This window comes from Anser anser, assembly GCF_964211835.1.
Source record: "Anser anser genome assembly, chromosome: 11".
Lineage (NCBI taxonomy): Eukaryota > Metazoa > Chordata > Aves > Anseriformes > Anatidae > Anser > Anser anser.
Window position 1 is genome coordinate 20366575 of NC_139732.1, and position 27997 is coordinate 20394571.

General features: G+C 38.7%; 1 protein-coding gene across 14 annotated transcripts in view; it reads right to left on the minus strand.

Moving 5' to 3' along the window:
* Positions 1-27997, minus strand: part of LOC310905355 (uncharacterized protein) — a 177283-nt gene that overhangs the window by 71195 nt on the left and 78091 nt on the right. For 2 of the 14 annotated variants that reach the window (XR_014588968.1, XM_083851529.1), the window contains exon 2: positions 1330-26193. The exons of 11 other annotated variants lie outside the window; for them this stretch is intronic. Coding sequence is in view for 2 of the 3 variants with exons in the window: in XM_083851529.1 (XP_083707655.1) it covers positions 26188-26193 (6 nt within the window). In the remaining variant the exon portion in view is untranslated. Of the gene's footprint in view, positions 1-1329; positions 27828-27997 lie in introns of those variants that run through there. One more of the 14 variants, XM_083851528.1, reaches the window with a different exon arrangement.

Here is a 27997-nt window from a genome sequence, read left to right on the forward strand (position 1 = left end):
AGATGCTTCTGTCCATTTTAGCTCTTTGTAGCATGCCACTCATCTTCACTACTGAGGCCCTTCCAGAGACACATCTGGACCAAAACAGGTAGTAGCAAAAATCTCAGAAGAAAGCTGGAAGCTTCTCATAAGTTTTCCAGCACAGTCTAGCAGATCCAAGAGTTTCTGATAATCATCAAAACAATTGGATGTTCTCTGAAGCTTATCTGAGCCAACCAGAACCTCAGGCCCTTCTGAGGTTTGTACTGCAATGGTTTGAATAAGCTTCAGACAGTCATTGTGTTGTATTTTGAAAGTGATTTACTTTGTTGTGCTCAGAGCAGTAGGCAATGGTGTTAAGACTGCACTTCTGTGCCATATCACCCACACTCATGTGTTTGCTTTTTCAGACTCTGCTGTTTGATCCTCCACAATGGATTCTATGCAGATACAAAAATTAGATGTGACCCTGGGGAACACATTCAAATAAAACAGAGGCTACTAGAAAAATTATTAGAAGAGTACCAGGGATGGGATTTCTCTGCTAAAGGCTAAATAATGTTAATTTCCTAGAAACTGATCCAACCTTTATACTCGGTGGCTCAGCACTGCAGGCAGCACATCTGTTTGCTGTGTGAAGGTCCTGGGTTTGGGAAGGACTTGGCATTCCTCCTTGTGTGGTCAGCAGGGTGTCTAGAAACTGATGCTTCGCTTGATGTGGCAAACTACAGGGTTCCAAGAATAATGATGTCTGAAACATTTTCCAGAGAATAAACAAATTTATCCCTTCTTCTTCCTTGTGACAAAGCCTAACTTGCTAAATTTAGGATGGCTCTTCTCTGATTTATAGATTTTAGCCTAGTATCTGATCAGGTAGTAAGATATATAACAACATACACATCTTTGTCTTCCACCAAACAGCCTTTAAACCTGTCCATTACGTTTCAATCAATTTTGTTGGAGGAAAGATCTCAGGGAAGAGGGAGGTTATATAGGGTATGCCCTGAGAAAAAGATTGCACTGCTAGCCAGATCTTTATCAGATACAACTAGCTCATCTACTCTTAAGGTTTCCCTCATCTTCAATGAGAGGCAAATCCAGATAACACCATTTAAAGCACTCCCAACAATTTGCTCTGCTTGCATGGACTCTGATGTCTGATCAGGGTGTGGCCGTGATGCAGCATAAAAAAGCTATTATTCCAGATCAACTAGAGTCCCAAATGCTTTACAAAGTAGGGTTCATTAGTTCCTCTTCCCAAAGGGCTACTTATTTTTAAGTAATTTGCACTAAACTTTTGCAAAAACAAATTTGAACAACACTGGCTCTCAGCCTCTGTCTACACATCACTTTCCAGAGTTTCTTTGTCCCTCTGCTTGTCTATGTATTGAAAATTGCATTGAAGTGATTGCTCCAATGAATTGAGAAGTGGATGAATTCCCATTTGTAGAATGCCACCAGACAGAGCTTCCTCATTAAGGATTTCTAACTTGGATAAAGCTTTGATTTCATGCAACTTCATTAGACACATACAAGCCATCAATCCCTCATAAGCAATCTTAGACACTTAGATACTGCCCAGTGATGTTCTGATTGATCTTTCATGACATCTGTTCTGTTCTAGATCTACACTCTTGCTCCATCTCAAAGTATAACTACAGGAAAAAAAAAAAATATACAAAAGCATCCGCTCAATGCAAAAAGGTTGTTTCACTACAAAAGCTAGCAGTATGCAGCAGATAGCATCCATCAGTAATCAGTAGCAGATAGCACAACTAGTGGTTTTGCCTACTCCCAGTCCTGGACCTTTGGCGTTCCAGCTGTATGCTGTAGCTTACACCATAGAAGTACGTAAGACTGATAGGATTCAGCTTAATCGGTCATTGTACTCCCTCCCCTCTTCTCCCTCTATTTCTGTTTGAGCCTGCCTTGTACAAAGCAGCCTTTTAGCCCTACTAAGAAGTATTGGGTATTTCCGATGGCAAGACGTTCTGTGCCACCTAGCCAGAAAGCAGCAGAGCAACATCATAACTGTTGATTTTAGCTAATAAGCTAAATAAATAAATAAAGTAGTGCCTACCCTCTTTCTTAAATCTGCCCTTCTGAAGGAGTAATTGGAATATGATCTCAGAGCCTGAGAGGCAGAACACGTACCCGTGCAAAAGCTGGCTGGCTAGATTGAAATCCCCCTGAGCAGGGCAGACCAGCTGCCTTTAGCACAGAAACCTCAATCAGCTAGGTTTCTCTTGGAACTGAGCCAAGCAATAACATGGCCATACAGCAGCCTCTCCTCCATTTTTTATCAGTGCCAAAATAAATGAGAAAAGGAAGTTAAATTATGAGGAATTAAAATAGAAACTTTTTTCCCCTTCCATGTACTACTCCATTACTGTGGGAGACTGGAGCCCACGCTCACAAGGCAAAACCACAACTCCCTGTGCCTCTGTAGTGAATGCAGTTGGATGAGTAAATATAGCAGGACAAATGTATTCCCAGGGTGGAACAGGGGCTCAGGGGTATGCCTGTTAAAGCTTGGATGGGAGCCCTGATCAGCTACAGCAAGCCAACCATCGCAATTGCTGACCCCTGCTCACTTAAGAGATGGCACAAAATCCAGCCCTCACTCCCTGCAAGGTCTGTCCTCCTCCCATTGAAGGATGGGGTTGTCAGCATAAAAGAGAATGTGTGGGCACCTTGAAAGATGGTGAGTTTCTGTTATTGCAAGAGCTCAGAAGGCTGAGAAGCTGCAGTCTAGGCAAGAGTCAGACAGCACCCAACCAGCTTCCCTATTACTATCCACCTGTTACAAAGTTAGTTCTTCCATGGAATCCAAATTAAAGTCTGAAACCTGCAGATGGGGTACAGTTAGAGAGAAAATGACTAGAAGTCTCCTTGAGAAGTCCGACTGCGTATGTATAGCATAATAAAAATACACTGGCATCTTCTGTGGATGAGAGGATACAAAGACAGGGATCATATCTAAAAGGTACAGAATTTAATAACTGTCATTGTAGTAGGTGCTACTACTTCTCCTCATACCAGCTATCAATTAGCCAGCAAGCAACACTTTCATTGTGGTCACTACTTACATGAGAAACGTATGACACAGAGGCCAGGGTGTGACAGGCTTTTCAGTTCATTATCCATTTCAAAAGCCCAGCCAATAAAAATGATTTTACTTCTATGCTACCCTGACATCCAAGTTCTCTGGCATGGCACATGCATTACTCTGGCAAGAAGCTGATAGGAAATTTGTACACCGGTGCATGAAATGAAAATGAAACAAGGCTGAAATTCATCCAGCAAAATAGCAGTCAATTCAAGGGCTCGTTGGATACATGTGAAGACTGACTCAGTGCCTTCCAGAAAAACACAAATTATATGTAATTAAAACCTGCACAAGTGAGTTTATGACTATCCTCCCTAAAGTATAACCATCACCGGATTCTCAGCATCTTTGAGGATAACAAAAGCTACACTTTGACCGCGACCTTGCCTGTTGTGTTGAAAACTGAAGCAAGACTAACTGCATGGGACTATCCGATTCTAGCTGCTATGAAGCACATCACTGGTTTAATATACCCAAACTCAATACCTCTAAAAGCGTTATAATACAACCACGCTCACTGTCCATTTGGGGATAATTGGTATTATCACTGAGAACACTGGGATTAGACATCATGAGTAAGTGAAAGGAAAATGAAATCTTGGTGAAAGGTTTTAAAACCCTGCAAGGACTTGCCAGGTAACTGCTGCTGGCTGTATGAGGCCAAGGACTACTCTTCAGAACCAAAATGGTCCCTTCAGCTGAGAGGCACTAGAGAAAATCCCAAGCAGCACTCCTAACAGGAACAAACAATAGGCACTATACAAACAAATCAAGATTGCAGAATAGTTTGTTGATCTCTGCGTGAAAGAAAAGTTCATTTCAGACTGACAATCAATTATATCATTTGTTATGCTTTCTAAACTCCATCACTATTTTTTTTGTTATGTGCTAAGTGTGTTTTGACTTTTTCCTCCTACTTAATTTATTCTGTTTGCATGGATCTGAACAGCTAGGGTTATCAAGAGTGGTTTTAGAAGAGGTCATGTTCAGAAATAAAATTTAAAAAGTAGTTTTGGAGAATGATAGGCTTTCCCACCTCTGTGCCATCAGCCTATGGCAGTTTATCCATCTTTCTGTCTTACCCTAGCTCCTGAAATACATGAAGCACAGCCCAGAATTGCATTTTAGCAGCAGGTTGGAGTAATAGATGCTACACGGAATAGTGACATTCCTAATGTGCGATGTGCTGTGCACCACAGGGAGTTGAAATCTCACTTTGTATGCCTTATGGCAAGCCATAAATTCCTGATTTTATGTGCTGATGTAAAAACCTGTTTAACAAATTCATTGGAGCAGACTGCTTGGATCAATGTTATGACAGGCACATAGAACCCCAATGGTATTCCTATTGGGAAATATCTGAATGTCTTGCTTCAATGGTATATATTAATATGTTCATGAGAACACATGTTCTCATGAATGAAGGAATTCCTGCCTCCATCTGAAGAGACTCAGTGTTTGTTGTAACCATACAAAAACTCAGATGCAGCTGGTAGAAGCACATACACTGCTTCCATCACAGCTGCCCTAAGCAAATTTTGTGGGCAGCTAGTGACATGAAATAGCTCCCTCCCCAAACTCATAATGTCCTATATAGTTAGTGAGTGTGCACGTGTGGCCGTACAACAGCATTATTTTTAACAGAAGGAAATTCATCACTGTCCTTGGATACCAAGAGAGTCAAGGAGGAAAGACAGAGGAAATATACTGATAGTTTTTGGAAGAGGAATAAGCAGGAGTCATCCCACATCGTAAATACGTACTGCACTAGAATTTTCTTAAACATATAGAGAAAAAGAAATACTAGGAAAACATTTCACTATCATAACTTTAAATGCATACATCACTGTATGCACCAAAAGGGGCTGTGATTTAAAGGCCCTTAGAAAGGTAAGGAAAGCATAAGGAACAGACACACCATGACAGCTATGCATACTGAATATGCATATTATCTTACCACTTGGAAGTTATTAAAATGTAGTTAGCTTCAGCCCAAATATTCAGGCCTCAATCCATAAATTTTACAATTGCTTTGTGTGCACAAGCTTGAACTGGCAGTTGATAATCTGAAGTACTCAAGGATATTGCAAAAATCATCAGCTGAGAGATATTCAGAGGAAATATACACGGTATTAATAATTAATCAGTCAACAGCCAACCAACGGAACATGTAGAACCAGAACTACCCAGATTAGCTCAGATTTACAGTGGTTGCAGAAAAATTATGGGAGTCATAGAACAGTCCTAAACATACTTAATTCATGGACACTCTGCATACATATTCCTTTCTGCAGCTACTGCAATAAAGGGGAAAAAAAAAAAAAAAGAGATCGATCTTTATCCAAGTGCTCAACATTTCTCAGTTTAGAAAAATCTTGAAAGCCCTGGATTTATGGTAGACTTAGCTCTCAGGAAAGAGGCTCTGAGAGAACTTTCATCTTTGTTGCAAATCCTACAAAGACGTGACCTTGCCATTTATAAAGCCACAGAGCACATTAGAAGGAGAAGTACCATTCCTGTAGAAGAGGCTATGAAAGTGTAATGGAACAAGCTTTGCAAAGGTTAGAGTGCATGAGGTAAGAGTATTTCCTCAGAATAAATCATCTTGACCAAAAGCAATGCAAAGTTAAAAGGCATGACTTTTCTCAGCCATGCGAAAGTCAGGTAGGTTTTTCTTTCTTGAGAGAGCACATTATTCAAACAACTTTGAAAGGTATTGCATTTACAGCCTGGAGATTACCCATCTAACAAAACAGTTCCTTGTTTCAGATGTCATTCAGTTCAGCACATAAGACATTAAGCGACGCCAAGACTCAACACAGAAATTAATGTACAATCTAGGAATAATTGTGTGCTGATGGCTTGCAATGAAATCTGTTGTTAACAGAGAATATCGGTATTGTCAATGAAACAAAACGCTCTCCCCAACACCAGCCGAGCTTGTCCTTTGCCCGACAAGAACTGAAGTCTTAAATTAATTGTCAAAACATTAATCCGACTCTGCCCAATTACGCTGTTGCTTGAATCATTAGAGTTCTGATGAACTGTAAAGCTGTACTGTGGAAGCGCAAAGTTTCCCAATTTCAAGTTTTCAAACACTCCAACAGGAGATGGAAAAAAAGAAAACAATTGTGTACGGCAGTAATACAGTACAATTGGGAAGATTTTATCCATCAGATGCATTTCAGGAGCAAGGGCAGATAGCTGCAGTACAGCAATTTCTCCTTGCTGTCTTCAAGTAAAGGTTAATCTGCATGTGCAACTTGTTTAACCACAGAACAGCCAGCTTCCATGTTGGTTTTTTTTTGCTAATGTATTGTTTCTTTTGCTACACAATTTATTCAGCATGAACAATTTCCAAAATATACAGTACGTGTTCTGTGTTACAGAAGCCTTTTCATATGTAATTAATATTTTATTGATTTTTAAACACTAAATTACTTTTTTATGAAATAAAAGATTATATTTTCCAGTTCATGGATGCAAATCTACATATAAATAATGTAAGCAATGTTAACACACAAACAGATATCAGTTTACTAGAAGATAAATTACTTACAACCCTAGAGAATGTTTAATCTCAATTACTGCTCATGGAAAGCACACATCAATAACGAGCAAGCCAAGAACGATCTCCTTTCCAAACAAACAAACTATTACAAACTTACTTTGATAACCAAAATACGCTATATACTCTATATACTCAATAACTTTGCTCCAATCATTCTCTCCTACAAATAGAGATTTCTCTGAACTTTTCAGCTGCTTTCTGCATTGCCAAGGCAGGAGACAGGTACCTTAGTAAGCATCTGAGTGAACAGTAGAGATCTTGTGTTTATCTTTACCTTGTATTTATCATGACTTACTTACAAATATCAGTTCATTTGGCACCTGGCTTCTCAAGCTCAACATTTCATAGGTGCCTATGATGTGCTTAGAAATTCAAATATGGGCAGGACAAGGTCATGCCAAACTGACAGCTCTGCTATCATTCATTTCTGCACATACATGGCACCATAGAAGCAGCAAATAATTTTGGATAATTATTTAACAAGTAAATCATCCACTAATTCTCAAGAAAGGGAAGAAAGGTTCTAGGTTTTCCTTACCCAAAAATGGATTGACTCCATCAGACCCAAATCCCAGAAGTGTTCTGTAACTATTTGATCAAAAGGCTGCTTTCATCTTTTCGGGATATGCTAGAAAATAAGGAAGTGATGCAGAATCTGATTGCTGGAGCATCTCTCACACTCCAAGCTAAGAAAATGTTTTATGGCACTGCATTATGTCCAGCTGGCCAGCCAAATCTAAGGACAACACCAGCAGAGCACAGCCTAAGGCTCCTGGTACAATAGGTGTTATCATCAGTTTTGCCAATGCTCTGCAGCTCTTGAAAGACTTATCTTGTTAGAGTCTCTGAGAAATACATTTAGCCAGACAACATCTGACAGCATAGGTTGCTTTCTACTAGTTCTGTTCAATGGGATAGAAAAAGGGAGCACTGCCTGTCACCATGGGAGAAAAATCAGTACCAACTCAGAACAGGTGCCAGGTCTATAATGACTGTACACAGATGTTACTAGAGTAAACTTGAGAAAAACATGATAAAAAGGCTGAACAATCAGCCATCCCCCATTGGGTGAAAACATTCAGAGAAGCTTGTTGAGTGGGAACATGTGCAAAATGAATGAATTGTGCATGGACCCCAGATGCATGGGAACATCTGTGATGATGATGCTGGCATTGAGAACTACTTGCATATTCATACCATCATTATCATGACTGCTTCTGTACAGCTCCTTATTGTGCAGAAGAGCTACAACACTCATACATCTACAGTCAGCAGCTCCAAGATCATTGGGATATCCAGTTAAAAGCAACATCCTCAGCTCTGCTCAGAGCAAAACAAATTACAGTGAAAGTGGGCAATGTGCAAGTAGGCAATGTGCTCAGCAATACCAGCACTGAGTATACACAAGCCTCTTGATAGCCACCTTGACCACCATTTGCAATAATTCATTCACTCTACAGTACACAATGTTGACCTTTAGAGGCTTCACAAGCAGTCACTAGCTCAATTTCTCCAAGGGTAAAAGAGGTTGCGTATTAATCTAGTATGTTGTACAACGTCATTTTACTATCTTTAAGACTCCTCTGTGCTTCTAGAGTAGCGTTAAAAGTGTCTGTACATAAACAACGCAAATTCTATATCCCTGCAGTCATATCATGGATCTGAAGTAGTTTGAATGGAAGTATCTACAAGAAACTGAACATGCAATATTCTACACAAGGTCAGACTCCTTGACTATGAGCTTGAAAGGATGGGTATCTTGTCCTAACATCTATTTGTCCAGGCTCACACCACAAATAAGTGTGATCAATTAGAAATATAACAAACCACCATGTGATATGGAAAGAGAGCAGTTCATGAAAACAGCTGTAGAGCTTGCCTGGAAATAAACAAATTCCTTACCTCTCATAGCCTTATTATAGATCTAGCTATTGCTTCCCTGATGTTTTTTGCCTCCCACTGCTTATTGATACAGTGAAAGCTGTTTGGACCCACACGTGTGGTAAAAAAAATAGAATGAAGAGCATTCTCACTGTTCATGGCTCTGCTATTGTTTGCATTTTCTAACATAAGCTAAAATGTGGTAGTGAAAGTGGGGAGGGCTTCTGTCCCCACCAGGTCAAAAAAAAAAAAAGCTTTGGTGTGATTCAAATATCCCACAGGTATACTCCACCCATTGCTACCTCTGACCAACACCATTGTTAACCACTTCATCTTTCACCCACTCTTCTCTTATATACTGAAAATTATATTAGGAACTTCTGACCAGCAAGCGCAGTGCTGCAATGGTAACTACATCGCATAAATAAACCTTTATTTCCTCTGGCCATAACATTTTGACATATGTAACACAGAAGCAGCCAAGGGGACACGCTAATAAATAGGAGAGGAAATGAAGAACTAAACATAGCCTTTTAATAAGTAATCTATATAAAGCACAACTATGATCATCCTTGTCTGATACGGAACAGTGAGTTGATTAATGACATCTGTGATGGAGGAGGGAAGGCAGATTGACCAATTTTTATTAAATAAGCTCTTGCCCCCAAAGCTCAAGAAATAAAAGTGTTATGCAATTGCTCCATTTTCCTTAAAAGGAATCTTTGAGGATACATGTGCACACTTTTCTATATACATGGACCACAAATTTAGATGTGTTACATTGCGTTCTAAACTGGAGTATAAAGAGAACCATATCATGTAGTTAATACAGACATTAATGCAACTTTAAGCTGATTTACATGTTTCAGACTTTGTGTTTGACATCACCCCCTGAAAGCCAGACCAATCATGGTCAGAACAAGAGCATGCATTACAATCCTTTCCCTAGTGCTTCCCTTCTGTAATGCCTCAGATGGTTTCAGAGCAGCTGAGCAGCACGTAGCGACACCACCGTCCATCAGGCTAACCAACACCAATGCCTTGCCTCCTTTTCCCCACCGTCTGCCCACAACAATCTATTTTTCTTCTCCTGTATTCAGGCTAAAAGCTTTTAAGGCCAGAGATCTTTGCATTGTGTATGTGTACACACAACACACACACGCTCTATGAGAGAGGCTCACAATACAAATCTGTAGTAGTGCTAACAGCACTAATTTTAAAGGCTTCGTTTAAACAGGGGATTCCTGAAATATAGTCTAGATCTTGTTAAATTACATCTTTAAATACTTCCTTCAATATTTTAGATCTATTACTACTGTTGTGAATTGCTAAAGACTCGTGCTTTTGCTGCCTACAAAAGCAAGGCTGCATAAGCTTTGTTAACATTTGGGGTTCATTCAGGAAGTTGTTTCTCTCTTCTGGCACAAAGGCCATTCTTTTATTATTTGGTACAAGGAATTTAGTTAATAAAAATTCTACCAGCCTAAACCCGCAGGGCATCCAACCTCAAAATGGTAAAACTGCAGTGCACAAGGAGCAGCATCAAGGAGCTCCATCCTACACCAACTGTCAGCTTTATCAGTACCCGTGCTGTATAGCTGATTTTTGCCAGGCGCCGTATCATAATTCATGGGATCTACTGCTATCAGGAAAAAAAATTCACCTTATGTCAGCTGCAGGCAGACTTGACAAATTGGAGGCCCCAAAGGTTTTTTTCCCCCACTTTTTAATCCCCTTGCTTTTGCTGCTTGATAGAAAGAGAACTCCAAGCTGCCCTCCTTGGCACATGGGAATAACGCTGTTCAGGTGCTGTGCCATCGGCTGGCACAATCTGCACTGAGCCTTGGCCAGCCACTATTCTCTGAAGGCACTTTTTCATGTCAGTCAGCAGGTTATCGACTGGGAAACAGTGTAGCTTTGTAAACATTGCAATGGGTTGAGATTCGTGATAAGCAGACTATAGGTAATGCTGCAGCCTCCTCTTCCAAGAGGCTTTGGGCAAGTTGCTTGGTTTCCTTCATTTCCTCTCAAGAAATAAAGGTGAGGGCAGATCTACTTCACTGAGATCTGCTGATGGAAAAATACTAAGAATTAGGTGGTTCAGTACCAAATACCAGCATCTGCTTTCTGTCAGGTTCAGCTAACATGTGTGGACTGCACAGAAGGAGGAAAGGAGAAAACAAAGTAGCAAGGTGGCAACATTTAGTGCCTGATCAAGCCAAAGCGTTAATTTGTTTTAATACATCTCTAAAGCTACAGCTTGTCAGAGTCACCTGAATAATCCTGCTATAATTCCAATCCATATTTCTACCTAAAAAATTGAAAATCTTTAGTATGCAATTAATATAGCTGGCAATGACACAGCACATCCATCTGCCCTCTTACACCAGATGAAGTTTAATAACCAATATGCCCGATGGGCTCAAATAATTTAGAGCGCATATTTGTTCTCAGGAGTGGCTCTTGCTGGCTAAAGGTTTCACCACTTCTCTATAAATTAAAGGGAAGAATATGCAGGGTAGGGAGGGGTGCACAGAGGAAGAGGTTTGTGGGAGAAATTGTGTATGTAGGTGGCAGTTTTTAAAAGATCGCTTCCCATAAGAAGTTGCTTTTGTGCAGTCATTTTGAAGTATTAAATTTTGATAACTCTTTAATCACTGCAGTTTAATGAGGTAGAGGCAGCAGGTGAAAGGGGAATCCATCATGTCAGTCCAAGTACCTGGCTCTCTTCCTGCTGTGAACATTTAACATGACACAAATGTCTAAAGCCCTCATTTTGCAGCTGTAGCTCAACAAAGGAATTCTGCAGTCCTCCAAGAATGTTTGATTTCCCCGAAGAAACCTCCTTATGCAATCAAAAGTCATCCTTTACTTCCAAAGCAAAATAAAATAAAATAATAATAAAAAAGTGCTGTTCAAAAAGCACATAGTACCTGGATTTAAATATAAGCTTTTTTTAAATTTTAAAGTTGGTCAAGAATGTTTATTTCCTCCTGTAGAAGCATTTGCATCTAGTGTCACTACAGACCTTTGATGCAGTGCTTAGTTAAGTCACACTTAATAATTATTGTCTAATAAAATCCAGTGATACTTACAGCCTATCAAGTATTATTATTTTCATTAAGTTATTATATTTCATCCCAATGTATCTCCAAATATTGAAAATAAACTGCTTCCTCCAGTGCCGATAAGCTCAAAGTGACACAGATTTGTAGCCAGCATCTGTAGATCCCATGATCCACTCTTAAACCACAGGCGTGCTGTTACTCAGGTAGGTAAAGCATATTGCCCGAAAGTTTGGCACATCAGGGCTCACAATGAGAGAGAGAGAGAGAATAAGAATTATTTTACAATAGCTTCAAGAAATTACTTGGGCTGCTTTGCATAAGCAAGAAGTGCTAGTGCATTTCATAGAATGCTTTGGGTTGGAAGGGACCTTCAAGATCATCTATTTTTGAACCCCCCAAGCTGCTGCTTAACTTTACAGAAGGATATTGTTTGATTGTTTCTGCCCACATTGAAACTCAGCAAGCTTATTCCGTGTGCAATAAAGCACAGATTCCAATACAGTTTTGGCAGTAGCGGAATGGTTGTACCTTGTACCTTTCTCCCATATCAATTCACTTTTCAAGGAGCATGGTTCTGGAGGCAGTCTTTGACATTAGGAAAATGTGTTCTTTGAGATCATGTTCACACAGCCAAAAATCTTCTGCCAGTTCTCACCCCCCTGCCCCCTTCTGTCAGTACCTCAATCCTTCATTTATTAATTTGATATTGGATTGTCCCAAGAATCATTTGCTGTGATCCAACCTACTGAAAAGCTATCATAAATTTTTTTAAAACTGAGTAATTGCCTTTTCCTCTGTCCTGTCAGATTGGATGCTAGCAGTTTGTCAAACATAAATCACAACATGACCAGATCTTCCTGCCACTTAAGGAAATGTGAAATTTAAGGTTTCACATTTTCCACATTCTAATAGTACTTAACCTGTTCTCTTACTAATAATCTTTGAAAAAATGGCATATATTTACAAGAACAGGGTGACAAGTATATGAACTATGTTTTTAGGAGCACCACTATTAAGTATCTCCTTTTAGCAGCAAGATCACAAAGTCAGATTACTTTCTCCTAGAAACCCTCACCTCTACAGCTAGTAGATACACCCTACGTGGTAACAAACATGGTTTTCAAGACCGCAGCCTAAGTTAATTGTTTTTGAAAATGACAATGTTAGTGTAAAGATTCCTCCTTCTCTGATAGCAGATTATTTGTTGCCAATGTATCCCTCATCTTACCGCCCTGTTGCTTCCTTCCTAAGCCACATTCCAAAAGTTAAGTTTAAGCAAAAGTCTTTTAGAATAAGGCTCTGCAAAACAAAAACTGGAAAAGTGCTATACTGATTTAAGTCTTGAAAAATACAAGAATCTGCGAGCGTGTTTTTACTTTCTTCCCCAGCATGCTCTTCTACCTTCTAACTATTTATAAACCCCCAGTATCATGCTTGACTGCCACTGCTTGAGTGGATATAATTCAGCTTAAGAAGCCATTAGAAATGTAATTTTAACCACCTGACCATCAGACTTCACTTGCTTGGAACAAACATTTTGATTTCTCAGAGGCAAAACATTTTTTGTTTTATCCATTTAACCATTCAAAAGAGAACATTCCTTCATTTCAAGTCAAATTTCCAAAGCCATTCTGAGTGTAGAAGTGATCACCCTTTTCCCCTTCTCCTGGCTTTTATCTGCATCATTTTTTTTTCCTTTTGATATAACTAGGAAGAAAAAAATAAAAATAAAAACACCACAGCTTCCCTTTACATGCAAAACTTCACAAACAACATCTCTAAAACCAATTAGAAATCAGGCTTGTCATTTGTAATCCACTAACCGAGAAGGAAAGAAAGAAAGCAACACCACAGAGTAATGATGCCTATTTGAACACTGATGACTTTTTTTGGAGAGAGGTTGAAGTGCCATTTAGAATACATATGCTCGCTTGCCTTTATTTTGCACAGAATTGGTTTTAAAATGGATAAAGCCTCTTGGGCCTTCAGAGAAGAATTATTCTTTTCCTTCCCACCCCCTTCTCACAGATAACAGTCACTTCACAAACAACAACAACAACAAAAAAAAAAACCACTAAATTCTACTTAGTAACAAAAGTTCTTTCAATCTTGCTTGCTCTTAAGGCCACCCCTCTCTTCCTTTTATGTATTTCTCAAAATTACTGATTCCACAGTATATATCTACCCCTTTTTACCCCTTCACAAATTGATTCCAGGCTTTCTAAAATCTCTCCAGATTCCTCTTTAAAGATTCGGATCAAAAGGTACTGAGACAAGATATATCTTTATTCAACCTACTACCACTGTGAATTATGGCAGAAATATAAACACATCTATTTCCCTCCCCCTCTACCTAAACTCACGTCTTCAGCAGTTCTTGAATTCAGACCTGTATTTCTGAACTCCCTGATTTGATCATCTGTCTCCATCTTCCCTCAAAAGACTTTCAAGAGAACCTGTAAGGAAGCACCATTTTCAAAACAAACTATAACGATCCCTATGAGCTGGCCATCTCCCAGGGATGGTTATGGTCAAAAGCACTGCCCAGCAAGAAGTGTGAATGGTCAGACCCTTCATTCTCTAGCACGTTGAGTGCTAAACTTCCCAAAAGCCTATAGTCTCTTGACATCAGTGCCGCATAGACCCCAAAACAGAATTTACTAGGAGCAATACAAGTAGGTTGTGAAGACTGAAGTGTCTTACATTGTTTAAACCATCTACGTGAGGTGATGACGTTTCTCTCCAACTTTTTCTACTTGCTTTTATTTTGTTTGCTTGGAGATACCAGGATTTAAAAGTTCTCTGCTCCTGGTTCTTATCAGAAGTATACGTTTGCCATTGATAGCTTTTAGTAAAAGTTATTATTAGGAAACTTTTCACTTTTATCTCTTATCTCTTTCCACTCCAGAGAACCTTATCACTCCTTTCACTAAGTGTATGATAATTGGAGCTTTGCAATTACAGGTACAACACACACAGATTTAATGGACCAATTTGACAAGCTAAAAGAATTCTAGTTTGCTTATCTATTTAGTGTTTTAATAGTGCTTCTTCCTAATTAGTCTGTAGTTACAGTTACCAAGGTAATTGTCAATGAGTATAACCACGAATAAAGCAGATCTGTCAGAGCTAGCCTGATCCTACAGTGGAGCAGGACCTTCCCCAAGGAATGAACAAATATGCTAAAAGGTTTCCATCAGAGCCAAATGTCTCATGAGGTTTGAGAATAAGAATTGGATTAATAAATAACCACCAGGAAAGACCACTGAGAAAAACAGACCTACTTTTAGTGCCTTCCAAGTATTGGTTAGAACAGAAAAGCCATGTTTTAAATCTCTGTATGAGCTTTGATATCAGCCTAGGAAATGCCATTTTGTTTTGTGATAGAGGTAGCTGCTTGTTCTGGCTTCACAAGATGATTACCAAAGATTAGAAAGGTAACATAAGAAACTATAAGAAAAGAAATCACATTAAAATTGTTCATCCTCCTCTTTGACGTTTGACCTAATGACTTAAAAAAAAAAAAAAAAAAGGAGATTTTTAAAAAAGTTGTTCTGCTGTCCTTAAGTATCTAATACTGAAATTAGTTAAAGAACTACAGGAAATTTTTGTCCCTTCATGGGTTATTTCTATTCTCCAAGGTGATGAGTAATCAGAATTAAGCTGTAAAATATTAGTAAAAACTGCAAACTCAGGACAGGTCAACAAATTGGCAGTTCTGTTTATACACGTAGCTGGCATTTTTATATATATTTTTTATATATATATATATTTTTATGCCTATGGAAAACATTTCAAGAAAGGAAAAACAATGCAATGTGCAGAAGTTAACAGCAAAGAAAAAAAAATGAAAAGAGAAGAAACATAGCAGTATAAATACATGTCTATGTCTGCTAATCAGTCTCAGCAAGCTTGATTTAACAAACCAGGGACTGATGAGCAGTGGCTTTACTTCTGTGGGGCAGAACAACAGCTAGCTCTAATTGGTTCAAGCTCCAGTTTGCAGCCTTCTGGAAAAAAAGACCAGTTGCTGGTTCAATACTAACTGAACTAGCACATCTCCTTGGAGCAGAGAATAACTCAGGTAAGGCCAATGAAGGAGTACCTGACAAACTTGCAGGTATTAGTGTGTTCTTTGCAAACCCCAACTGCTGGTACAAAAGCAGAAGCATGTTTTGCTAGCAATGCAGAACCCAGATGCCAGAGCTATATATTTGTGTGACCAACAGCAGTTGTTCCAGGGCAGCCAGATATGTGCACTTAACCTAACAAGTACTCTTCTTTCCTTGTCCCATTGTTAGGTTCACTTCTCTGAAACAAGTGCTGTAAGACAATTGCGCATCTCTCAGGTAAACCTTTATCCTTTCTGTTATTCATCCTTTGCAAGTTATCCAATTCTAATCACAATCCTACTGAATACATTACATTATTATATACAATTATTTTAATATTATGTGAATAATTTCACCATTGTTTCAATTGCAAATGCTACAGGAAATGCAACTTGCTCCATAGCACAGAGTGCCAGACCTCTACAAACTTTGGTATCATTTGCTACTACTTCTGCTCTACTGTCAAATGCAACATCCATGTCAGAGACCAGAAATGGGAGCATGTTATTCAAATGCAGCACTTCATCTTGGCCTGAATGCATACCCTGTCATCCTATACACAATTCACTGAGAGTAAAGATCTGAAAATTCAGCAGCAAAATGTTGTCTCTCTCATATTTGGAACACTTTACTATTTGTATACAGATTATAAAAAAAATATTTCTCTCCATCACTGTGGAAAGTAGAGAGTGGATTCTTATCATTTTTTCTCTCAGTATTTTCAGAAAGTAAGGCCAAATCCTGGGGAGGAGGGGGAGGAATAGAAGCTATGCTAAAATACAGAAAAAGCACTTATTTTTAGTATTATAGTTTTGAAGAGATACTTTCCAAATGCTTTTTCCAGAATTATGTAAGAATGCAAAGGAAAGCTTTTCAACAAGCTTCACGCAGATATTCATAGCAGGGAACTTGGGCACTTGGCTTGCAGTTCCCATGAGGCGGAATCTTTAGCAGAGTTTGCCACTACTTTATGACTCCCGTACAAAGACCAGCAAGAACTTTCCAACATACAACACACCGCTCCAGCTCTGCAACTGGATTTAGCTTCCTCATATGATTGCGCTGCCTTCCTGCCTACACAGAAAAAAGCTGGCAAGGTTCTGTATGCACTTTACTGCCACCTATCTTAGGAATTTCCTGGCAAAACTGAGAAGTCACATACTTCATTTTTTTTTTTTATTTTTTTAAAGACAAGAAATCAAGCAATCACAGCAGCAATAGCCAAGCATTAATTCTAACTTGTTCCTCTAAAAAGCACAATTTTGTCCTTATTTGCCTTATGAAAATTGGACAGATCTGGGTGTTAGAAGGAGAGTTTATAAGGTTAACTATCAGATACACACCTAAAACACATAGAATTAAACAAGCAAACCAATGCATGCCAACGGGCTAAATTTGTAATTCTCAGGGAAGAAAAAAAAATCTCTCCAACTTTAATAAAAATTTGCTTGCAGAAGGCATGTGGGATCATGCATAGAAGAATATAATTAAGGCCTACTGAGAATCTATACAGTGATTGAATTCCTAACTAAATATTCAATCACCCATTTTGTCCCTCTGCTACAGAAACTCTTCCTCTCCACAAAACCCTTTTCCTTCTAGGATTGCAGGACTTGGAAAAGTCCTTTATTCTAAGGACTCTTATGTCTTCATATCCTCTTTTTCTACTCTAAGGACTTATACAAGCTCAGAAGATGAAGAATGACCTATATATAGTTCATCTATACCTAATCATCAATGCACCTCAGAGATGTGTGTTGTCTTTCCTCAGAGGACAAAGGCGGCTGCTAAGCCTGAAGACATAAAAACAGGAAGGGAAAAAGATAGTTTTAAAATAAAAGCAGGGAAGTGAAGTATGGTAACCATATCCACAAAAATCATCACAAATAGTGAGGGATTTAAACAGGGGAGAAAAAAAAAAAAAGGAAGAGTTGCATTAGGTAGTAGGAAAGACTTCCTCAGATTAAGAAAGGCACTGTAACAGTCTGCCTCTGGAGCGGCAGAGTGATAGATCTTGGAAGTGTACTTGACCCTGACAGGGAAAAGTGGACAGGACGGCCTTTTGAGATCTGTTCTACATCTGCAGTTATATACGGGCAACTGCATTTCCCTTTTCTTTGAGTAGTCTCCGGTCTGATACACGCTGCTTTTGTATCAGATTCATCCAATTCTCCAGAAGTGTTCCCTACAAAGACCAAACAGCCTTTCTTATGCCTCCCTCAGCCTCCAAACTCCCACCATTCAGTTCTAAATTCACACAATTCAGCTTGAATTTATTTCATTTTCCAGTAGTTAAACTTGCATTAAAAGATGTATTCCAAGAACTGTCACTCAACAGAATAGAATTTTAAAGTGTCAAAATAAACCTTTTCTCAATTTTTCAGAATTGTTTTCAGCATCTTTCCTATCAAGACTAAGACAGCTTTACAGGCACAACATTAAATTATGATTTGTTTTGAATGACCTACATAAACAGCCAGAATCTTTAAAAAAAAATCTCTCACAAAACCTACAGCCCCTGTTCAAATATTCTTCCCTTTCACCTTCTCAAGCTCCCAGAAGCACTGGTGCTAGTTTGTTAAAATGGCAACCTATCTGGGAATAACAACGTCCTGCTACTTCAACTTTGTTGTTGTTTTAAATCAAAACATTGTATTAAATGCTTTCTTAGGCCACAAACTCACACATACGTGAACTCTGGAAATGTGGCTCATTCTCAAGTAGCCTTGCTCTGTTAAAGGGACTTAAGTGACAATCAATGCTAAGATGGGCATTTCCAGCTAGCTTTCATTCTGGGAACACTGCAGCAGACGATATACTATCTAGTTCATAACCCTGCTATTTTTGTTCATTGTATCTCTGCTGTTTTAACATTCCTGCTTGCGCCTGCAACCCCCCGATAGCTGTAATCCAAAGGCTGGCTGCTGACGAGAGATAGCCTCTGCCTTCTGGCTGGTGTTCTGCTTCCACACCGTCCCCGTGCCTGCGCATCGCACAACCTCCTAGCAAGTCAGAGCAGGAAGCTTATGCGGCCATTGCTCATTTTAATTGTAATATTATTTTTTTTCAGCCCCTCCTGGGTCAGTGTTGAGCCAGATCATTTCCATTTTTTTGTGTGCAACTACGTGCCCAGCGTTGGCACAGAGACAGAGGTGGCTTCTCTCAACCTGAACTTATCTAACAGTTTCTGCCTGCCTCCATACACCCAGAAAACAAACAAACCCAGAGAAGCTGTTCAACTTTAACTTCACAGCACAGCATAGATGAATTGTTCTATACTGAAGGTTTCAAATAGAGCCAAAAGCAATTAAGTACTTGAAACACAGTGACATTCAGCATATCAGTATAGGGAACATGAGAAAATTCATGTTGCAAAGAACATCTTTACCTTCTAATGTTATAGATATTTAAGGGACATCAGCTTACAGATAGCACAAAGAGGATAAACATTTCTGTCAGTATTATACACATTATTTGCATTTCTGTATAGCTTATGTCAAGTTTGAGGCTACAGAGACAGAAAAGAAAAAGATGGCCCATGCCAAGGATCTACCACATGAGAAAAGAGATGGATTTTGACAGATAAGGGAACAGAATTAAACAGCAAGCCAGTACTAAATCCACATCATATACCAATGGTTTGTCTCAGCAAAAGCTAAACACTCTCAGAAGTTTCCAAGGTACAGTAGAGTTTTAGAAGTAGAGTTTTAGAAGAAAAGCTTCTTTTAAAAGAGGAATTTGAAAGAGAACCATGACATGGCTTTTCTGTATGCATGGGAATCTTTTCCCAAGGATGAGGGAGAGGCACATAGCTGTTTGCTCATAATATTTAGCAGCTGGGGTATAGGGACTGGCGTCTGAGGATGTGGGAGCTGACTTTTGATACCAGCCTTAAGATAAGGGTTAGGGCACAGACAGGCTGTGAAGGGCCCTAATAGTGAACTCAGGAGATTTAATGCAATAAAGAAAGAGGCAAAGAAGGAACAGCAAGAGAGCAGTGACACAGTCCAAGTGACAGATAAGGAAAAAGATCTTTGCAAAAGAGGGGATGCAAGCATAAACACAGCATGAATGAATTAGTCAAGGGCAGCAAAAGGAACATTGCTGCAGCTGAAATATGGGCCTCGCATTAGCTGCAAGGAGGGTTAGGAAAGACTGTATATTTCAGAGATATTATAGAGAAAGATTGTGAGAGTTCAAGCCAGGTATGAATGTGAGAATTTAGGAAAAATATGAAAACTACAAAATATGCATTTTTGTAACAAGTAGTATAAATGTCTCCTCAACAGCCTACAGTCTCTTTCTCCCCCTTTTCCATTAAGTCATGGTTAACATTGAACTTGCAACTGTTGCCTTAGGACAGAGTATTGTGTTCTCATGAAGAAAACTTCTCAAATAAAGATGTTTTTCCATTCCAGTTGGAAGAAGAGTTATGTATACAACACAAGTGAACCATAAACTCTAGGGAAAGCAGAACAAGAGTGAATAAAAATCTCTGCTGTCCGATGACTATTTCTTTATAGCAAACATCAAGGAAGAAAGAAGGTGGTAGCTATGTTTTTAGTAATCTCCAAAGCAAATTCCCATTTGAAAATTTCTTATTCCTGTTAGAGAGGCAGTAAGCAAGGTTCCACCACACCAAACTGCAGAACAGGCACGCCAGGGAGAAAGGAGATTTTATCAAGTCAATTCAGCCAACGCAGCCAAGTCACCTGCTGGGCAGCTGGCTGCCACCGCATGCTCCTGGGGCTCCCTCACAGAGCTGCAAGAGCAGCAGCAACAGCAAAACACATCAAAGATTATTCTGACATCGAAGTGATGCATCACCCTTTGGCAGAATAAAGCAAGGACAAGAAAACAGCAATTTACAGATATTGCTGCATGTAGCACTTCAGGTGCTACCAAGTTCCCCTGCAATCACTAATTATTTCCCTGGTGAGAAAGCAAACTTCTTTTAGATTTTTTTTTCTTTCAGTGGAAGCATTAAAGTTGGTAATATCATTTATCCATATGCAGCCATGTATAGCAAATACACATGCTAAGAATAAAGAAAGAATTCCTCCAGTGACCACCTCTCTGGGGACACAATTTCCATAGCCTTAACCCAAATCTTTGTCATGCAAGAGGTAGTTTTTGTAAAACAAGCACCAACAAAACAGAGACAAAGCACTGCAGGGACTCTGCTGCAGTTGGCACTTCAGTGAAACCAAAACCTAAGCAGGCATAAATAAATAAATAAAAAGGTGGAATTCTGCTCAGAAAAGGAATAGATGTATTTTTGTAATATTTCAAGTCATGTCCTCCCCCGCCCCCCATATTCTCCATATCATGTGCCAAAACACTGATCATGAAAATCCATACCTATTGGAACACTAACTCATTTTTTAGAATTGTTTTCAGACACAGTAGGGTTCAAAATAATTTTTTAAAGCCTAATAAAGACTGAAATTTCTCCATACTAGAATTTCCTTTTGAAAATGGATTTGCACCCCCCCCCCCAATGATCTAAAATCAAGGCATTCTAAATTCAATCTAATGTCTTAAAAAACTCCAAAGACTGTTTTTTGAAAAGTAAAAAAATAAATAGGAAATAAATTTGAAATGAACATTTTGGTTTAAAAGCAAAGTCATTGTAAGTCCTGTAGAATATATATATTTATTGCAATTCCTAATTTATATTTCTAAATAGAGATATTTGAAATCAGTGAGCATGCACAAAAGCTTCTAATGTGAAAACCAGCTATTGGCTCCATGAAAGTTAAAGTTTAATTTTTAGGATGTTCACTGACTTTGAAATTGCCAGCACTGTTGCTAAAACAAAATTTTCCTTAAAAACAAACAGAAAAACCACTCAGCTACAGTTTATACAACCCCCCCCCCAAAAATGAAGATTTTTAGAAATTCCCAATGTTTTCACAGATATTCAGTGTCCAAATGTCCTTGCTGCACTGATATGTTCTGAAAATCAGGCCGTTTTGGTTCTCAAGGAAGAGACGTAGTCTTTTGACAAACAGCCTGAAGGAGATGTCTACTGTAACATCTCTAGGGTGGAAAGACGCATGAAAGACAAATTTAGCCATTATATATAAGAAACATTGCCATCAGCTTAAAACAAACAAACAAAGCCATCACAACAGTGACGTGTCGGATCTCCTTAAGGAAGTTTTGTCTTCAGTTTGAAAGCTATGGCCAAGTGAAATACAAAATTTAACAGGAGTTCTTCAGGAAGACATACATTAGCTTTGTGTACCAGCAGTCTGTCAGAGTGCCATCTAGCATAACCATAAACTGCATTTAAAAATAAATTGCAAAAGGTGTTGAACAGCAGATCTTTAGACCAAGGTCTCAGCTGTGTTTGCTCTATTCCAGTAGAAAAAAAAAAAAATAAAACCATCCGAAAGGTTAATCACAATAACAAGATACAGCAGTTTATACAACTCAGTGCCGACATCACTGAGTATTCCTCTCCAGAAGAGAGTGTGACAGAAGCAGAACTGAAAGCCAAGAGCAAAGACTCGTGAACACAGCACATCCACTGCTGAGAAGACGTGGCAGCTGTCTGCAACAGATTCTGCAGCAGCTCATGTGCACCAGAAGAAAACAGAGGAAATCAAGGCCAGAACAAAGACACTTTTCTGCTTTCTTCTCTTCAGTATTACAAGAAGGGAATACCAGGATGAAACAAGATTTTAATATCAGACCAGAGAAAGGGCTGGTATGGTCCTTGCTGCAATTTATCAAGCAGTTCCATGCGTGTCACTTAAGAGCACCAGTTTTCCATTGAACGCACTCCATATTGAAAGTCTATTCCTCTCATTGTCAAAATTGGAACTTGTGTTATTCCTCCAATCTTCCCTTCTTTTAAATCCTCAGTACACTAAAAAAACCTAAATGGTCAGACAGGCATGCAAAAACAGCACTGCAGAAAGCAACTGTAGGTGAGTCATTTAATCACATATTGCTTAAGTGGGCAACATGAGGAGAAACAATCTGGGGAGATGTCTCTTGCCTTTTACTGCACTATTTTCACTCCAGAGCTGCACAAATCCCAAGCAGCTTCATCAGAATGATTTGGCATAAACATGGCATTATGACTAAGTGCATCAAAGCATTTAGTAGATACCAGGCCAGAACATTATCTGCAGGCTGTATGAAAAGCAGCATTTGCCCAGCATCTGGTGATCAGGCACAATGTTTTCTTGATGCACAGTGCAAGTTATTTTCTCCACCCTTCTGTTCCTGGTAACATCCCTCCAGCAGCCCCTTTTTGTGTTTCTTGTGTTGACAAGGATGATGGTGGCGCTAACCTTTTACAAGAAAGTAAAGAAGTTGTCTTGCTAAGAAATGGCTTAGTTGTTTTCATCTCCTTCTACCCTTTCTCTGTGATTTATGATTTAAGATATGGTTCATGCTGTGAGGGTTGAAGACCCTGTGCATGTACTATTCTTTTCAGCTGCACCATTCTACTTGCTTAAATCTTCCTTTAATATGGAGTGAAATTTGAAGAGTATATTCAAGCAAACTTGCAGTATGCCTGACAAGACCTAACAATTTTGAAAAGATTTGCAAAACTCTATAGTTATTTCTGGAAGGGACTAATTTTTTCCTCCATATTCATCTATTATTTTCATAAAGCCAAGGGCTCAGAGGAAGCCTAAACACATTTTTCAGTACTACCAAAATTCAAAGAAGAGGGAAAAAAACTCAAACGCTTGTTACCTTGAAATAAAGCAGGAAACGTAATTAAAGACTTCAATTACAATTGGCATTTCTGATTCTGTTGCTGTAGGAGGCCACCTTGCCAGAATTGGCAAAGCAAGACTCCCCAGAGAGAGGCTCTGAACTGCATTTCAGACCACTTTATTAATCATTTCATCATCATCATCAAAAGCTCTATTTAAACTCAGTATTTAGTGATTAAATGTTACACGTTAAGAGCTGAATATTCAAAGAGATCTGGTTCAGACTATTTGTGCACGTGCAACTTTTCACATGTACATTTACTTCCAGTTTTATTGCACTGAGTGCATGGAACAGCTTGGATGCATTCACATTTGAATTTTAAAGCTGAGATGAATCACTGCAGAAGACAAGATTTCAGCCCTCTTCCTGCACATTGAAAAGCCCATCGGTGCTTTATTTACAAAATTACAAAACAGTTCATGTAATGCAGAACCTGACACACAAGTTTTGTGCACAAAAAAAAGTCATAATGTTCATCTTCAGAGAATTAACTTTCAAACTTCATTTCAAGCTCTTACTAGCCAACTTTTATGTTATTACCAAAGAAAGATGATTTACATTTTCTTCCTTTAGTGGTGTGACTGACAAAGAGTAAGCGACTCCGTCAGAGAGCACTAAAGGCAGAATGGATAAAAGACTAAGGAAACTGCTGTGCTGTACAACAGACTTTATGAAGAATGAAGCTGAGATGTTACTGATACCAAGAACAAGTACGTATGTCGTGAGGTCTTGTGCCTATGTGCATCCATCTAGCACTCTCAGGTACTTACACGCTACCACAACAGAAGATGGGTAAGTACTTCTCAACCTTTCTTGTATTTAACTTCACATTTGTCAAGTAACTCTCTATTATCCAGGCCAGTGAGGGAGGGAAGGGTTAGGACAGAGGGTAAGACAAAGGGAAAATACCAACAATACAAAAATTTGAGTAGAAAAACATGGAGGGAGGACATAGAGAAGGGAGAAGATAAAGATCAACACCGATGCCAAGTCTGGACAACTGCAATTCCCTCATCATCACTGACCCGAGCGTTTAAGATTATATGGCAAATAATGCACGTGCACATCGGAGGCTGTGTCACTTTCCAAGCGTGCCATCCAAGAGATGATAATAGTCAGTATACAGGGAAAGGGCTGAAGTGCAGCTCAAAGCACAATCTGCCCAACATTGCACCAAGGACCTGCGGTGCAATAGGAACCAAGCCCAGGAACCCTAAGTCTTGGGTTGCTCCAGTGCAGAGCCACAGGTATTGCTCCTAAATGCTTCACTGATTTACTCCAAGTTTTTTTTTCCACTGATCTTAAGATTGTAGTAGGAACTGTTTCAGCCCTCTACTGAGGCACAGCTCAAGAACATTCAGACATCATCTTTATCTTGCCCTTCACTTCTGCTGGAGCTTTAACATACCCTTTGGTAAGTCACCCACTGGGAAGTGTCTGATTTTATCTTTCAGCCCCAGTCACTGGATTTCACCATAAATTTTCTAGCAAGATCAGACTGTCTTCTCTCAGAAGTCTCTTCCCCAGGTAGATACAAACAGGGCATGTTCAAGTCACATTCACCTCATAAATGAACATTAAGCCTAAAGTCCCAGAGCTGAGTCATTTACAGAACTCTTTGAATCTTTTTTCATCCAGCTAATTGTTGAAAAACAGTACCTTCTGCTGCAATCCATGTCTACTCTATTTAATAGTGTACCAGTTATTGATGGGAGTCTTTTTTTTTTTTTTGCTAAGCTTTTCAACAAAATTGGGTGCAAAGTTCTCACATGGTCAGAACATGTTTATATGCTGGTGCCAATTAGTATTTAATGAATGTTGCCTGCACAATGTTTACACTGTTTACAGTGCTGACTAATTCTGTGAGGGGACAGGATGTGATTAGTAGATCAGGGCACTTTTTAGGAAAGATACAATGCCATTGGGTGCTCAAGACATTCCTACTGGTCCCTAACAAAAATGCAGGTGGATAGCACTAGTTCACAAGGCAGGCATTATGTCATGACTCAAATATCAGAAAGCCACAAAACAGGCATCTTTGCTTAACAAGTCCTTATTTGTACTGCTTTTTGGCTTTTACTAATTCAACATTTATTATGAAAAACTTCCTGTGTGTTTTTTTTTTTTCCTCTTGGCGGAAACATAGTAATTTGAGTTACTTTCATTTCGGCTTTGTATTGAGTTTTGCAAGTTAAAAAAAACAAAACTTATTCCATTTTTTTCTGTCTATAGTTCTCCTAAATAAGCATCTACTGCTGTTAACAAATGAATCAGATGAAAAATGCAAAGCACTTGGAGCACCCCTGAGAACTTGTGACAAGTAAACAACATCACAAAAGGCTGTTGACAACAAATGAAACAGTACCATGGTTTGACACAGTAGAATTTATCAGAAAATGGTGTACAAAATTTTCCAAAGGAGGAGGTAGATCATTTAAGGCAAAAAAAAACAATTTCTACTGAAGTCAATGGGAGTTGTTAGCAGTCATTTTTATGTGAGTACTCATGTAATGACAAAAAGTTTATGATCACATAAAAAAAGCCAGTAAGAGATCAGTGAAAAGACATCAGTCCTCAATTCATCTCGGCTCCCTTCTGTTTCCTCCCTTTTCTTCTACTTATACCAGCTACTCGTCCATAAGAGGTAGGGACGTTTTCATCTCAAAGAAATACACTTTGTTGCACTTCAGCTCATCACATTGGTTTCCCACGTAATATATTTCATTAACCCTGGAATATGGAAGCTGAACATTATTAACTGAACACAAGCCTCCAGGAACTTCAAGCACATAAATGTGATTTCACATTTATCAAACTCCTGGATTATACCTGAAGTTTGTCAGGATCACAGCCTGACTTCCTGAGCTGTGGGTTCTAGAGTTCACGGTAATGACAATAGCTGCAGCCATTTTATCCCTAAACTAACAGGTGCACACACACACAAGTTCAAGCTAAATCCCCTAAAGTTCAAACAGATCCTCAAAGGATGCATGAGACAGCTTTGCTCAGCTGCAATGGAAAAATCAGCTAACAGGAGGATCAGTGACCAATACAGACAAAAAATCTTCTCTTATAATTTATCTAAAAAGTAAACTAACATTCAGGTAGAAGACAAATCCTGAAGCGTTCATTATATCAGTTCCAAACAAAGGCTAAACTAAACCATCTCAAAAGTACCTTTCAGTTTAGACATCTATGAAAGTAGTAGCTCCTTGGGCCTTAACTGACATCTGGTGGCAAACTTGACATTTTACGATAAATAAGACTGCAAGTATAAGTTGGGAAGATTCAAAAATGAAATGTGTGTAGATACACATTTTGTGTGCATATATATAAAAAATGAAATCCGTGTTTATATATATCCTGGTACATCCACATCTAGACCTGTTCAGACACAATTACAGTTATGAAGGCTTACTAATACTGCTAAGTGTGCATGAGATATACATCAAAATATACAGAGGAACAATTTAATTTATAAGAGTAAAATTTTTAATGTAATCTAACCAGTTAAGCTTTCCTCATCCTTTTCTTCCTCCAAATCAGTAATTCATATGTTTTATGTGACATAAAATGATAGCTATACATCCATAGCTGATAGATTGGCCACTATTTTTTGTGATGATGGTAGCAGTATTACAGGCATGCAAATAATTTGAAGCGACTTTTTCAAGGCTAGCACAGTGTTTAAATATGCTTCAGTGTGTCAGCCACCTGCCAAAACTTTAGCTGAATCAAGCAGTTCCAGATCATTGGAACTCTAATTATTATAAGCACAAGTGGCTCTTGGAACAGCAGTGAGCTCTACACGACAGTGTTGGCAAGCACTCTACAGGCAAATGAATTAAACTCCACTTGCTGATTCTGATTACTAGATCATTCACTATCTTCTGATCGTTTGGTTTCACAGGAAATTAGTGTCAGTGCTGGATGCTTCCAACATGATAGAATGCGTGTTAAAATATATATTCAAAACATGCAAAGGCAAAAAGCTTTCCTCCATTTATGTTCATGTGATAACAAACTAAGTTGATGCATTTTAAGAAGATATATTTAATCAAGATGTAATAAGAAGTTTTTACTGCTTATTCCTTTCTTATTACCAATGCAGCACTAGGACACATTAGCTGAAAACACCTTTGGTAGTTACAGTCCCCTGTCTATTAACACCATTCACACTGTGACAGGAAAGTAACTCTAACACAAACAGTTCATTTTTCGCCTCCTGACTGTGATAAAATCTTCACTCTAACACCAGGTGTTTTCAGGCCGTGACGGTAAGTTGGGTTATGACTTATCTTGCCTGCTAAACAACAGACAATTCCCAATGCATCAGCAAGATGGAAGACAATTTTCAAAGGATCCTAGGATGAAGATGATTTAGAATTATTATTCTTGACAGACGCTTTCAACAATTCTTTAAAATTCCTTTTGAAATAGCATAAGAAATTATATATATAAACCAATCTATCCAAAGATATATATATATATATATTTTACCATAACATCATCAAGTTGAAAAGATGAATTCAGA